General features: G+C 34.8%; 1 protein-coding gene across 2 annotated transcripts; it reads right to left on the bottom strand.

Annotated features, from left to right (window-relative positions):
• Window positions 1–1,837: 1,837 nt before the first annotated feature.
• Window positions 1,838–16,151, bottom strand: LOC8286525 (pentatricopeptide repeat-containing protein At5g04810, chloroplastic). 2 transcript variants are annotated; one of them, XM_002515748.3, is made up of 10 exons: window positions 15,219–16,151; window positions 14,403–14,530; window positions 13,636–13,776; window positions 13,084–13,170; window positions 12,373–12,526; window positions 4,658–4,717; window positions 4,127–4,555; window positions 3,687–3,982; window positions 3,331–3,460; window positions 1,838–2,710 (listed from the first exon to the last, which is right to left on the bottom strand). In XM_002515748.3, the coding sequence occupies exons 1-10, from the start codon at window positions 16,125–16,127 to the stop codon at window positions 2,162–2,164; spliced, it is 2,883 nt and encodes a 960-aa protein (XP_002515794.2). In that variant the 5' UTR covers window positions 16,128–16,151; the 3' UTR covers window positions 1,838–2,161. The 2 variants fall into 2 exon arrangements, with proteins under 2 accessions (XP_002515794.2, XP_048231706.1); XM_048375749.1 differs by having other exon boundaries at window positions 13,084–13,162; window positions 13,646–13,776.
• Window positions 16,152–16,596: the final 445 nt, after the last annotated feature.

Raw genomic sequence — 16,596 nt, 5'->3', positions numbered from 1 at the left:
CAAAGTGTAGATCCAGATTTGGAGCTGTTCATCCAATTCGAGAGAAAAGGGTGTGCATGTTTTATTTTCATTATTCTTTCATTGTAATTGATTTCCTAGATTGTTTTAAACTTGAACATGTTTAGCTAGACTGATTAAATCCATTGGGATTTCTTTACTATGTTGGCTTAATATTATATTATTGGATTGTTTGAGTTGGTTTTGTATTCTTCTTGCTTTCAGTATTAATAAGATAGCATTATTCATGAGACGTTGTGAATTGTGGTGTTTAGATTGCTTTGTGTGATTGAGAAGTCCATTTGGCAATTGGAATTTTGAATAGCAAGAACTGGTTAATAATCACTTAGAGATAAGGATAATTAACTAGCCGGATTAAGAATTAACAAAGCTTAATAGAGGCGGATTAAAGCTTAATGCTAATTTAAAAATCAATCGTTAGGAAGAGATTCCAACTTAGGTTATTAGGTTTAGGAATTTGGTTATCTCGAGAGAGAAATCGAATTCAGTTAAAAATTCGTCAACGAGTAGCATAATTGGATTCATCAATCCTTTATCTTTTGTTTGATCACCAACTATTTTAGGTTCCCTTTGGGTTTGCTTTCTTGTCTTGGTTATTTCATTTATCCATTCATTCCTGCATCTCTCTTAGAACTTAGCTTGTAGCTATTAGTTAGTTTAGAAATTATTCATCATTCATCTTAGGTTAATATAACAAAGAACAAAGAAGTAACTCTGGGCTTTCACTTTCCCGAGGAATACGACCTTGATACTCGCCATTAGTGCTAGATTACATCGATAGGTACACTGCCTTAGATTGTAGCTAACACGAGTAGCACACATCAATAGTCATTGGGTATATTAAGCATCATATGAAGATAATAAGTTATCAATAAAAAATTTATTGTCCAAGATAATATGTCATGGGACCTTATCCTAATGATTCTTGATATGCTTTAACATGAAAATCTTTGGCCAAGGTTGTATGAATGTAGATTATGAAAAGTGTTTAACAGATCTTATTCAAGATGTTATATGCAATTATCAAGAACAAATATGATTGATTCAATTATAGAGTAAACATTTGCATCCATGCTCTATGAATCAATTGGGATAAAAGTACAATGAAAGGATTGAATTACATTATAAGATTGTTCACTGCAAATGTTATTAAAGCACTTTAATCATTCCTACACATTTGGGTGGTCATGATGCATCGCTAGATGCCAATTTTAGTCTATGAATATGGATTAAGTTACATTAGAGAATTAACATTGAATTAAAGGAGTTTAATTCATAATCCATATTCATTGCATACATGTTAGGAACCTTTTAGGTCACGCACATGCTTTAAATGAGGATTAAAATGAGACTTTAAGTTTAGACTTAAGCTCAAATATATTGGGCCTAATTAAAGATTAATTAATTAAGAGTTAATGAGCCTTGTATATTGGGCTTATGATGGGTTATTATCCATGGATTAGTTCTTATATTAATTGAAGTCTATTTAGAATAACAAATTCTAACTTAAAGTAAGTCAGAATTTTGTAGAATTTCTAAACCTTTAAGGACTTTGATTAAAGATCATATATATAGAAAGAGATAATCAACAATTTTCTTTATCTAAACATTAAAATCTATTTTAAATTAATTTCCTATAATTAATTTTTATATAATCAACAATTATTATTTTTATATTATAATCAATAGTTAAGAAATTATAATATTCATTTTTATAGCGTCTAAAATCAAAAAAAAAAAGATATTAATAAAATTTAATACTAATGCCTATTTTTAAAATAAAATAACTCATAAATTTTTAATAATAAAAGCAATTGAATTGAATAAAATTTAATTATAATTAAGAGATATTTTTACTAATTTGTATCACTAAAACAATATCATAAAATATACATTTAGAGTAAAGTATTCCCTAAATAATTAATAAAATATTATCGAATAAAATACTACCGAACGGTTTAATTTATAAATAATAGTTAATAACTACCAGCTCCCATCTATAAACAGGCCTCCCATTTACAAACAGGCCGCAAGATGTAATTTGCTCTACCTAATTACCTCATAAGTAGAACCAAAATTTCGAGGGAGAGAGAGAGAACCATGTCTCAATCGCAACATAAGCAAGCTTCAAGTGCCGCGTAACTTACTTTATGTTAGAGAGTCTTTGGTTGAAGTAATCATCTTCATCATTGTCATTATCAACATCATCTTCATCATCAGCATGCATTCCGCCGGAATACATGTCGTTCTCACCATCATTGTCAAGCTCATCGTCGCATGACTCAGGATCGGCATCTACACTGTGGCGCATATTCCAATCAGGAGGGAAAGTTTTTTGCAAGGCTTCTGTAAGCTCCCCACCTGTTCTCTCAATCTTGCGCAGAGACTTGGACCAGTGAACTGCTGTCCCCATATCTACAATCAACCCAGATTCTATCATCTCTTTACAAATGGAAAGAATACCAGGGCGAACATATGCTTCGGTAACAGTAGCCCTGGATAGCAATGCTGTCATCAAGCAATGGTATACAGCTTTGTCAGGCTTTAATCCTGCCAACTTCATTTCTTGAAAGCATCTCAAAGCCTTTTCTGGAAGAGATGCACGTGCCCACCCATGTATCAGTGTAGTGTAGGTTTTAACATTTGGCTTCACTCCAGACGTCTCCATTTCCTCCATCATTTTTGATGCTCTCTGAAAAATCCGCTTCCATCAAAGAATTATACAACATAATATACAAGAACATACATATATTCATGAGTTAATTGCAACTCACTAAAGTTTGATGAAAAGATGCTATGGTATTCAGTTTGAAATAAAACATCACTTTTTCTATATAGTGGCTAAAGATGAGTTCACAATGGATCCAAAAACACATTGCTGTGATTTGGATGGAAGAGCCACAATGTTGACTATTATAATTTTAAATTTCCAAAAGGAAAAATGAAGTGTCATATAATAGAAGTCAGAGAGTTTTCTAAAATCTTAGGAAAAAATTTTGGCTGTTCAAAATGGAAATAATTTTCAACAAATCATTTGCTCCTACGTTATTCTGAGCACCACATTTCCTACAAATTAAGGCTATTTATAGAATGGAAAAACATGCAATTCAGCACAAAAGTAAAAGCAAGATTTTTAGCAACAGGGTACCTAGAAAAGGAATTGGCACTATAATCATTACTTCTCGTTTTATGTATAGGCCAAACCCAACTTAAAGAACTAATTCTATTGGAGTAATGCAGACCAGATTTGGTTTTCTTACTCAGAAAGATAATGATGAAAGAAATTTAAACTAGTTTCTAACCAAACATTACCAGCATGTCCCCAGCCTTGCAACAAGCATTTATGAATGATGTATAAGTATGAATATCAGGTTTAACTCCTCCTTGTTTCATTTGTTGCATAAGGTCAGCGGCCTCCCAAACATCACCTCTTCGAGCCCATCTACATAAGAAAAACAACAGATTTAAGAAACAGGGAAAAATCCAAACAGTATCATCAGGAGCAAATAACTATAGTTGCATTAGAAACGAGGTCCTCTATAAATGAAGAGAATTCGAAAGAATAAATGGTACAGCAATACCACTGAAGAAGCAGTTCCAGCCAAGAAAGAGAAACAAGTAAAAAGTGAAAAGCTATTGTATAATAATGACTCTTAGAGTATGCATACCCATCAATCAAAATATTATAAACAAAAGTGTTCCTCGGAATATTTTGAGCACTCATTTCTTTTGTCACTGCTAAAGCACTTTGCATCCTGCCTGACTTGCAGCATGCCTTCAACAATGCCTCGTATGTGTACACATCAAGCTGTAGTCCTTCGTCTCTCAGTTTGGTGAAATACTCAAAGGCTTTTCCAGTATCACCTAATGCCGCATACCCATGCATGATTGTTGTGTATGTATGCTCATTTGGACTTACACCTGCCAGTGCCATCTCATCCAATATTTCAATAGCTTTCTCCATCTACATATACAGAAGGACAATCTTACAACATTATGTAAGTGATAATTAAGTTACGAAAACAGAGGACTAACAGAATAAAAAGGCATTTAAATTTACACAAAGGAAGCGGAAAAGATCCAAGAATAGAATTCAAGCATAATTTACCTGGCGCTTCTCTACCAAACCAAGAATCAAAGCATTGAAAGTGTGCACTGTTGGAATACATCCACTCCGCCTCATCATATCGAAAACATCTAGAGCTCTTTTCATTTCTCCAGCTCGTGCAAATCCATGTATAATGGGCATAAATGTACGTGAAGTAGGCCTATGCCTTTCCTTCTGCATTTCTTTTACCATACAGATAGCACGATCCATGGTTCCCATTCCGCAGAATGCTCTAATGATGTTATTGTAGAGTACCACATCAGGCTTCAACCCATCCTTGACAACATCTTCAAAAATTGCAAATGCATTGGCCCAATCTTTTAACTTCAAGAATCCATTGATTAACATGGAATAAGTCTTCATGTTGTGTTTTATACCAGCTGACTCCATCATTTTGCTAACTTCGAGGGCTTTAGAGATTTTACCAACCTAAAAATGAGAACATATGATTTCTCAATCCAGTTCTTAAATCATTCATATTGTTAAAGAGGAATCGATTCATATAACTAGGGAAAATGATGAAATTCATGCCTTAGCGTACAGATTGATGAGACATCCATAGCTGACAACTGAGGGTGCAAATCCACATTCCTGCACCATATAGAAATGTAGCATGAAGGTTGGAATTGATATAATTTGCTATCCTATTAATACCATACAGAACTCTCATCAAAGATGGCCTAAGAAAAGCCATGTGGATTTCCTGAAAATGTGAAGAGAGGATTCAAAGTTCATCAACAACCATAAAACAATCTTAGCTGACTGATTGCTCACTGGAATACATATGATATATGCTACAAACTTAAGAGGCTCACTATGCATTACCAAACAAATCTCTAGAACATGGTATAGGTATTTTACAACATAAATAAGACTCACAATAAACCATCTATTTTATGAATATTAGCCTTTGTTTATTTTTGCTTGAGAGGATGGAGAGAAGGAATTTGAACTTCGCAAACAATAAGGACCAGGTAGATTTCCTTCTTATGTTGTACCTAACCATATCGTCTTCTAAATTTCAATGGCTACGCCTTCCCATCCTCAAAACAAACATAGCCCTAACACAAAATATAGTACATGCTCCTTTAAAATATCAATGAAAACAAAAATCTCTGGTAGTAACACTTATAGATCCCAACAATCTTCTTAGCATCCAATTCATTGAGGCTGAAGCTGTTCTTTTGAAAAAGCATCCTTTGTTTTTAGGTCACAAGGCAGCTTGAAAATGCTTTATAATTCTTTTGAAGTTTTTATCATAAAATGATGTCAAGTCTGCCTTGAATTTAGTATATTTTAACGTTGTAATCAAGATGGTGCTTTTCTCAAAATCAATTCAAAATGAGCAATACAGATACTTAAGACTTCGATTCACTAACAAGAGTATAACACTGTCACAAGGTCGAAAAAGCCAGCTATCGGTAAAGTAGAGGCATCTCAGGTACTACTCACAATGAAAAGGGTTGCTTCATATGAACTGTGTGGTACAATTTGAACCATCTAAAAGCAGGCTGCTTGCTGCTATGGTGAAAGCTACCCACTGAAAAGCTTCCTAGGGGATCTAGCTCTGAAAGCATTGTGGTCTGCCACATCCAAAGACTATAAAAAACCTTGATTTCTCTCTATTCATGATCATATCTTTTAGCCTATTTATTAAGATTCACAAGACACCCAAAGTAGCAGGCCTAACTTTTTATTTATTTTTATATTGTTAATCTACTTGTTCATTTTGATTAGGATTCTCAAGGGGAAAAGGATGTGGTGTGAAAGAGAAGCTTGTGATTTGATGCTAATGAGTCTTTGCACATAAGGCAGTTCTAGACTGATAAAATAGAAACAAGAGGTGCAATGATCTGATCCATGCTAGTGAAAATTGTATAAGAATGAGGAACATTTATGCAAGACTAATAATATGATGAAACTAGAGATATTTCTCAATGGATGTGCAATAAACTTCTAGCACATGCGGAGATTTGGCATGTCAACATAGCCTACTACAACCATGTAACTCATCCATACAATCCAAGCCCACACAGCAAGCTATTCGGAAACACCATTTCACTTTTTCTTTTTTGGGAATGCAAGAATAGTTTAATGGACACCATGTGCCAACTGTTGGAATAGGAAATATTGACCTAGCTGTAAATATAGGAATTATAGGCTACATTAAAGGAGATTAGGCAAATCATTAGGCAGATTTCTTATATAGCTGTGATTATGTTCTTTCTTTATTTAGGTGGTGTTTGTACCTATATATATATACAATGTAATACATGTAAATTAAGAAGCAATATAACCTATCTTTTCTATTTATTTACATGGTATCAGAGCCATCCGAAAAAAAAAAAAAAAAAAAAAAAAAACCTAGCCTCCTCAAAGAAAAATCTAGCCACTACAATTCCACCATGCCTGCAACTCCATCTGATGGGTCAGTCACTAATCCTACTTCTGAAAACCTACTTCATCCAATCAACAAAAAATCTTAGCCACATCTGATTCTCATTCGGTCCAAATAACTACTGTTAGGCTGAATGGAGAGAATTTTCTACGCTGGTCTCAGTCTGTGCGTATGTATATTCGAGGTAGAGGGAAGAGTGGATACTGAACTGGTGAGAAGAAGGAACCAGACATGGATGACCCATCCTATTCTTCTTGGGATGCAGAAAATTCCATGGTTATGACACGGCTAGTCAACTCCATGGAGGAAGACATAAGTTCCAATTACATGTGTTATCACACAGCAAAGGAACTTTGGGATAATGTCAATTTAATGTATTCAGATCTGGGAAATCAGTCTCAGATATATGAAATCATGCTAAAACTAGGGGAAATCCATCAAGGTGAGGATAGTGTCACCAAATATTTTAATTCTCTGAAACGTCTATGGCAAGACTTGGACTTGTTTAACTTTTATGAATAGAAATCTACTGATGATTGCAATCATTACAAAAAAAAGGTAGAAGATGATCGCATTTTCAAATTCCTCATGGGACTTAATGTGGAGTTTAATGAAGTGAGAGGGCGAATCATTGGGAGACAGCCCCTTCCATCTATTGGCGAGGTATTTGTTGAGGTTCGACGTGAGGAAAGTCGCAGGCTGGTTATGTTAGGGAAAAAAGGCTCAAACAGCAGCACTGAAAATTCTGCATTAGCAGCAACTAAATCTTATGCAAGAAAAGTGAAGAAATTTGATAAAATGCCCCGTGTTTGGTGTGACCACTGCAACAAACCAAAGCATACACGTGAAAGTTGCTGGAAACTTCATGGAAAACCAGCTAACTGGAAGGGAAAACATGAAGGCAAGTTCAATCGGACTCCTTCTGCGAATGAAGTTGGAGCTGTCCCCTTCACTCCACAACAAGTTGATCAAATACTAAAGCTGCTGAAATCTAATTCTGGATCCTCTGGTACTCCTAATGCTTCCTTGGCACAAACAGGTAGAAATTTAAATGCCTTATCCTGTGTGAGTCTAACTGCTCCATGGATCATAAATTCTGGAGCATCTGACCATATGACAAGTGTCTCAAGTTTATTTCATACTTATGTTCCTTGTTCTGGTCATGAAAAAATTCGTATAGCAGATGGTTCTTACACACCAATTGCTGGTAAAGGTACAATCAGTTTGTCAAAAACTTTGACTCTTAAATTTGTCCTCCATGTACCTAAACTTGCATGTAATCTATTATCTGTCAGTAAACTGTCTAAAGATTCCAATTGCCGTGTCATTTTTTGTGACTCCTATTGTGTGTTTCAGGACCAGAATTCGGGGAGGAAGATTGGCAGTGCTAGGATGATAGATGGGCTCTACCATTTTGAAGCTGAAGCCTCCAAAGATGAAAAACCTCATGGACTAAGTAGTGTTAGTTCTATCTCTGTTAAAGATAAAATCATGCTTTGGCATTATAGATTAGGGCATCCTAGTGTTTTCTACCTTAAAAGGTTGTTTCCTACTTTATTTAAAGGAATAGATTGTTCTTGTTTTTATTGTGAACATTGCATTTTATCAAAAAGTCATAAGCACATTTATCATTCAAAGCCTTATCAACCCTCAAGGCCTTTTAATTTAATTCATAGTGATGTGTGGGGTCCCTCACGGATCTATACTTATTCGGAAAAAAAATGGTTTGTCATATTTATCGATGATCATACTCGATTGTGTTGGGTTTTTTTAATGACTAACAAGTCTGATGTTAAGACAATCTTTCAAAATTTTTACGTTATGATTGAAAATCAATTTTCAAACTAAAATCAGTACCCTACATATTGATAATGGTACAGAGTATTTCAATGAAACGCTTGGGAAGTTTTTAAAAGACAAAGGTATTCAACATAAATCTACTTGTATTGATACGCCCCAACAAAATGGTATAGCTGAGCGCAAAAATAGACACTTATTGGAAGTGGCTCATGCTATTATGTTCTCTATGTATATACCTAAATATTTATGGGGAGAAGCTATTTTAACTGCATCATATTTGATTAATAGAATGCCTACTCGTGTTCTTGATTTTACTACTCCCCTTGAATGTTTTCAACATTACTTCCCGCAACATCGTCTTTCATCCAATTTACCTCTTAAAATTTTTGGTTGCACAGCCTATGTCCATTTATCTAGCAACAAGGATCAATCCAAACTAGATCCAAGGGCTGAGAAATATGTTTTTGTTGGTTATGCATCAAATAAGAAAGGGTATAAGTTTTTCAATCCCCACAATAAAAAGGTCATAATTTCTATGGATGTTATCTTTCTTGAAAATCAGCCTTATTTCAAAAGGAATTTTCTTCAGGGGGAGCAATTAGAGGAAGAAAATAAATGGGATAGCATGTTTTACCCAAAATTGTGGCTTCTACGCCAAATATTTTTAAAGATAAAACTTTTATTTTGTCAAGCAATATTGAATCTATGACAGAGAAAGAAACACTTCCAAATAATGAGCGTGAGGTTCTTGTTTATACAAGGAGAAAGGATCACAAAAAAGGTAGAGAACTCATCATCTCCTCAGCACCTAGTCAATCCACTCCGAATTCAGGTACTCAAGATTCTCCTCAAAATAATTGTTCTTTTAATAATCCTCAAAAATCGCATGAATATTGTGATCTTGATGTCCCTATTGCACTTAGAAAAGGAACCCGTTCTTGTACTAATCATCCAATTGCAAATCATTTATCTTATAATGAACTCTCCAAGAGTGATATGGCATTTGTGTTAAAATCTCAAATCTGTTTATTCCAAGAAATATTCAGGAAGCACTTGATGATCCAAATTGGAGGATGGCAGTAATGGAAGAAATGGGTGCGTTGAAAAGGAATAGGACATGGGAAGTGGTAGAACTCCCCAAAGATCAAAAAATTGTTGGTTGCAAATGGGTTTTTACTGTAAAATGTAAAGCAGATGGCAATGTGGAGAGATACAAGGCTAGGCTGGCAGCTAAGGGGTTTACTCAAACTTATGGTATCGATTACCAAGAAACCTTTGCTCCAGTAGCCAAAATTAACTCTATACGTGTTTTATTGTCTCTCGCAGTTAATTTCAGTTGGCCACTACAACTAAATGTGAAAAATGCCTTTCTCAATGGTGATTTAGAAGAGGAAGTGTTCATGAGTCCACCTCCTGGATTTGAAAAGTCTGTTGGCAAAATCAAAGTTTGCAGACTTAAGAAATCTTTATATGGCCTTAAGCAATCCCCAAGAGCATGGTTTGAACGATTTGGGAAAACAATGAAAAAATATGGATACAATCAAAGTCAAGCAGACCACACCATGTTTTATAAACGTTTTAAGGAAGGTAAAACAGCAGTGTTGGTTGTGTATGTTGATGATATGATTTTAACTGGTGATGATGAGGATGAATTAGCTAGTTTAAAGAAAAAGCTAAGTCAGGATTTTGAGATCAAAGACCTAGGGGCATTAAAGTATTTTCTAGGCATGGAGTTCGCAAGATCACGAGAAGGAATTTTTGTGAATCAAAGGAAATATATCCTTGATCTACTAAATGAAACAGGTCTTCTAGGTTGCAAAGCAACTGAAACTCCAACGGAGGTGAATCTCAAATTAAATCCTGCAGAACTAGAGGATATAACTGAAAAGGAGAGGTTTCAGTGTTTAGTGGGCAGACTTATATATCTGTCACATACTCGTCCTGATATAGCATTTGCAGTAAGCATGATTAGCCAATTTATGCACTCACCAGGCCAAGAACACTTTGAAGCTGCCTATAGGATACTTAGATATCTAAAGGGAACACCTGGAAAAGGACTGAAGTTTAAAAAATCTGGTCATTTGCAAGTGGAAGTCTATACCGATGCTGATTGGGCAGGTAGCACTGCAGATAGAAGGTCAACATCAGGGTATTGCACTTTTATTGGAGGAAATCTTGTTTCCTGGAGGAGCAAAAAATAAAATGTTGTAGCACGTAGTAGTGCTGAAGCTGAATTCAGATCTCCTGCACATGGAATTTGTGAAGCAATGTGGATTAAAAGGTTACTAGAAGATTTGGAGCTACCTATTTCCCTCCCCATGAAAGTCTATTGTGACAACAAAACTGCTTTTTCCATTGCACATAATCTAGTTCATCATGATCGGACTAAGCATGTTGAAGTTGACAAGCACTTTATCAAAGAGAAGATTGAAAGTGGACTGATTTGTATTCCTTATATTCCTACATCTCAACAAATAGCTGATACTTTTACCAAAGGACTACTGAAAAGACAATTTGATTTTCTAGTAAGCAAGCTGTCAATGGGAGATATTTTTCAGCCAGCTTGAGGGGGAGTGTTGGAATAGGAAATATTGACCTAGTTGTAAATATAGAAATTCTAGGCTACATTAAAAGAGATTAGGCAAATCATTAGGCAGATTTCTTATATAGGCAGATTTCTTAAATAGCTGTGATTATGTTCTTTCTTTATTTAGGTGATGTTTGTACCTATATATATATACAATGTAATACATGTAAATTAAGAAGCAATACAACCTATCTTTTCTATTTATTTGCAGACACCATGTGCCAACCATTAAAGGTGGATGTTAGAATTTGGAGGAGATATTCAATTTAGGCCAGCACTCTTGTTCCAATTAAGAAGCAGAAATTAGGCATGATACTTCACTTTCACAAAATAATTCTCCAACAAAGTTCATAATTTTCGTGCTTAAAGTTCATGTTTACCATGATAAATGTGCTTGGGTAGCAAAAGCTAGCACAAAGGAAGAGCTCAATCCACATATATACATCATAATAGCCAGTAATTTAGCGATGTATTTAGCGATGTAGGACAAATACAAATTCTAACACCCTCCCTCAGGTTAAGCATGACATGCAAATAGACTAGGTCCAAACCCATCATCGTAGTAAAAGTTTGGTTCTGATACTCTAACAAATGGGATTAGATAGAACTCATTTTCAAAAGCTAACTCAAAAAGAGAGGGCGTCCAATCCATATTTATACATTAAAACAACCTGTTAACTTAGCGATGTGGGACAAATATGACTTCTAATATACTAAATACTTAATCCGCATAACATAAGGAAGTTCTGAAGCATAACACATATACCCATATATATAATGCTTTACATGATGATCTAACTGCTTTTGGCAATAAACATCGACACCAACACCAACTAACGAGAAATCAAAATTCTAAGCTGCTCAATATTTTAACTAAAAGCATGAACCATTTAACAATTGCATGAATTGTTATGAACATGATCATAATACAGTCAATAAATGCAATAAATGCTGAGGAACATGATAAACTATGTTTCAATCACTGTCCAGAGATGTCCTTTGGAATAAGGAAACAAAGTGCCAAGGCAAAGACAATATTAAGAAGTCAATAGTTGTCAAAAAGAAACCAGGAAGCAAGAACAAAATATTCAAGATTGTCCAGTTGACCACAAGTTCACGACCATCATCAACCATTACGCAATAGCTTTTTCTATGCAAGCGAGAGTCAAGGATTGGGGGTCTAAACCTCTAATGTCCAACAATAAGCAGTCATGGCAGTTATTAAGATAATTGGGGTCTAAGGAAAAACTACAGTTGAACAGAACTCTAAGCAATGGTAAGTTAGTACATATACTTGGAGTTCCTAGTGATACATAAATTTTCATCAGAAAGCTCTATCTCTTTGCCATGGTATTCACATCTACTAATAATGATTCCCATTCAAGATTTTACTAAGAGCAACTCTATCATTAGAAAATACGCTAACAGACATGAATTTTATCAATCACATTGTTTTTTTACCTTGAGTCTTTCAAATACAGTCAAACATTTCTCTTCATTTCCAACCATGGTGTAACCATCCATCATTGTGTGATATATGTCAATAGGAGCATCTATTCCTTCCCCTTCCATCTCCCTCACCAAAGCTTCAGCTTGATCCATATTGCATGTTTGGCTACAATTGACAAACCAGAATGAAGATATTAGGAATGCACGTCACAACAATAGACACTAATAGAATATGCAAGACATGAGGTTGTGCAAAACAAAGCTGAGGAATCTTGAAATTACAGCCTAGTTCTGAATGCATATCCTTCAAAGGTCATTATGGTGTTACCCAAGTCCGAAACAGCATTAAATAGTTCGCTACCACCTAAGCAGGTTTCTTCGAAAAGCTAGAACCTTCAAATTTTACTTGAAAGTGGGAGCGCTCAATATTTGAACCAACAAGGGCCCTTGGCAGCCTGTCGCTTAAATTAGCATAAAACTGCAGCACCTAGCTAAAAACTGTTGAGAAAAAAGTGTATATGGGAAAGGAGAAAACTTCAAAACCTTGAGTGCACCTTACTTATTTTTATAAACATGGTAACATTTTCAACCAACTTAATTGCCTATGTCGACACAGTCTGAATATTAGAATATACAATGAATTTTAGAACATACAAGAGTTAGTGAGCACATGCATAATGAGAGAAGATTTTGTAGTCTTTAATTTTAATATTAAACACTGACCAATAAGCATAAATCATGTTCCCATAAATGATTGCATTCATATGTGAATGTCTATCTTTGGCCTCCTTAAACCAGCGATCTGCAGCACTTCAACAGAAATAAATGATATTAGCTCATACACATACCTGTAAGAAAATTATGTAAATTCATATTTGAATTGTATACATCTAAAAATAAAAAATGTAAATTCCATTTTTAATACAATTTTTGGAAAGATTTTGAATGAAGGATCCCATAACCTTGCCCATGTCAGTGTCATATCCTATCGACACGGTTAATTCTTCTATAAATGAAGAGTTTAGGCATCATAGTATCAAGAGGACCAGTTTCCAATCAAGACTCTGTATAAGGTGATCTAGGCACTTATTGAGGTTTAAGAAGATGTGCATATCAAGGACAAAACACAAATCAAAAGCTCAACCACACTGGAAGGATACATCTAATAGAATGCACTCCAGAAATACTAGCAGACTGTACTCCAAAAGTTAAGGAAACACTTTCTAAAAGCTAACTAATGAAACATTTGTTAAAAATAGGAGCTGTTTTACTTACTCAGCATTACCAATTTTAGCAAATCCCCCCACAATTATGCTATAAGTTACCAAGCTCATTTCAACGCCCTCTTCTTTCATTTTCCTAGCACAAGACAATGCTTCTTCCATGTCTCGACCAACTGCATAAGCGTGAATAAGGCTGCATGAAATCAATTATTTCAATGTTGAGAGAAAGAAATCTGAAGTGCATAGCACCTTAAACTAAGAGGAATTTCATGCTAATTAATTCCTACTTTTACCAAATATATTGCCAAATTAGAAATAAGGAAGACAAGAATGAACAAATACATTAGGTTCTGAACAACTTTGCAATTCAAAAAGATTATTTTTTCCACAAAATGTGTTTGGTTTTACAATCAGCTAAAACACTTTAGGGCCAATTTCAGATTGTTGTTGAATGTTAAAGGTCAGGTTTAGAATTTTTTTCATTTGATAGATTGATTTCTTTAACTTTTTCATAAACTGCTTTTATCAAACTGCCTTTTGGAGAAAACATCAATTCACCTACTTATCTCCAAAAGCAATTTTCGAAAAGCAAATTAGTTTCACTAAGAAAAGCTTTTTTTAAAGCGCTTTTTCCAACCACAATCCAGAACGCAAACTTTGAGGGTTAACTCTCTTGAACATAATCTAGAAGCAGACTCATTTCCCCCATTAAGCACATCAACCAAGTGGGAGCTTAATAGCTGAAGAAACTTGGTAATAGGTTAATTAGCAGTTAAACTACACAGAAGCTGGACTACAGAAAGTTTATAAAAGATTTACCTAGTGTAGACATGTGACGTTGGTTCTATTCCCCTAGCTCGCATGCTCTCAAAAGTTTGACGAGCACGATGCATATCGCCTCGTCTTGCATAATAGCTCACCATTAATCCATACTCCCTTCTGGAAGGCTGATTATTGAAATTTAATTACAAAATAAAAAAAAAAATAATAAGAAGAAGAAGAATGGATATAACATAATAAGAAAGGAGAAGACATATCTTACAGAAAACTGTTCCAATTAAAAAGGCTTTAACTTTCATAAAACAAAAATGCAGCACCTGCAAAATAATCACATTACATTTCATGACTGGCATAAGTAATGTATATTTTCATGTCATTCCACATGAAAAGCCTCTATAGGCATAGTTAGTACATGTGAGTGCTGCTTAGTGCACAGTTAGAGATATCAGAATAAATCATTTGTAATAGATGTGTTGATATGAGATAAAACTGAATCAAAATGGCAGCACCTAAAACAAAGCCATCATCCTGCACACGATAAGCCAACTAATTCATTCAAAGCACAATTTGTCAATGCACAATCATAATCTCAGGTAAAAATCACGCATCTTACAACAATAATGAATAAATCGTCTTTCTTGACACCATTCAAGATATAAGCATGTGGACTGATCTTTTTGAAGCAAAAAATATATGATAACCTCAGTTCCGCATTAATCAGGGACACCAGAACAAAAACTCAAATAGCTAAATTCTTTCTTTCACTTGATAGCCACTCTATCAGCCAATCCATCTATTACAATGTATGTCCTTTCTCTATCCAATTTTATTCAAACATTAACAAAAACCTCTTACCTTCTTAATCCTCTCGAAAGCACTAACAACATCTTGCCAATTCTCCGGTTGTGTCTCCAAAACCCTTCGAAATGCCTTTCTAGACCCATCTCTTTCTTCATGCCACTTGGACTCGTAATCGTCACCATCCTCTCCTTCAACCCACCGTTTTCTTTCATCGGCTTTAGCTTTTAGTCGTCGCCCATCATCCAATTTCACTGTAAGAATCCTTCCATGAAACTCCATTCCATCAAATTCCACAGCTTTCGTAGCAGACTTTTCAGCTGTTTTATCATCATATATGACAAAACCAAACCCAGCATTTCTTTCAGTTTCATTATACCCTTTTATCAAGATTACTTTTTTTATAGGACCAAACTGTCGAAAGAACTCACTTATTTCATGCTTCTTTATCCAGTTTGGTAGATTCCCAATGAATATTTTACCCTCTTGACGGAATTCAGGTTTGTGAGATTCATTTTCTTGATGTTTATCAACTTGGGTTTTAGCTCTTGGTACTGGAGGAGGTGGCGGCAGCGGCAGCGGCGGCGGCGGAAGGGGAAAGAGTTTGCCAGAAAGACGGAGTTTGGACGAGAGAGAGTGAGTGTTTGTTGTTTGTGGTGGTGGAGAAGGGACATGAGAAGGTTGATTAAGAAGGATTTTGAAAGGGTTCTTGGGGGTTTTAGGAGTGGGAGTAGGAGTTCTTGTGGAAGTGGTACTGGTGGACTTGAGGGAATTGGGACGGCGGAGAGAAGAAGAGTTGGTGGATTCTGAGTGTGGTGGTGAGTCGTGGGAGCAAGAGATGGAGGTTGAGGTGGTGGGGGTGGTGGTGGTAGTGGTAGTGGTGATGGAGTGATGTTTTCTAGTTGACGGGGAGAGGATAGGAGAGCGAGGGAACTCAAGAGTGGCAGGAAGAGAAAAAATATCCATTATCCGTTACACTTGTTGAAAGGAGGTGATGAAATCTTATAAATGTCCAAACAAAGAATTTTAAATAATTCAGAATAATATTTAATTATGAAAACATATATTAGTGGCTTTCAAAAGAAATCACTTCAAAATAATTTAAGCTTTTAAATTATTAAGTATTTTTCAAAAGACATTAATTATTTGGAGTTATTTATAAATTATTCCAAAAAAATAGAAAAATTTAAATAAATAAAAAGGTTAAAACTTTAAAATTTTTATAATTCAATAGAAATTAGACATTAACTCATGGTGCTAAATTAATATATATAATTTTATTTAATTTATAAAACTACTTTTAATAAAATATTTAAATTATAACTTTTTTAAATATAGATTATATTTATATTGAAGGAGCATAAGTACAGAAGAGAAGTGAATGTGTGCTTTCAAATAAGAAATAAGTATTTAAGAGAAACAAGTAAAGAAGATA

The sequence above is a fragment of the Ricinus communis genome, chromosome 6 (assembly GCF_019578655.1).
Source record: "Ricinus communis isolate WT05 ecotype wild-type chromosome 6, ASM1957865v1, whole genome shotgun sequence".
NCBI classification, from domain to species: Eukaryota; Viridiplantae; Streptophyta; class Magnoliopsida; order Malpighiales; family Euphorbiaceae; genus Ricinus; species Ricinus communis.
The sequence above is the reverse complement of the archived record's forward strand: the minus strand, read 5'-3'. Positions and strand labels throughout refer to the sequence as shown.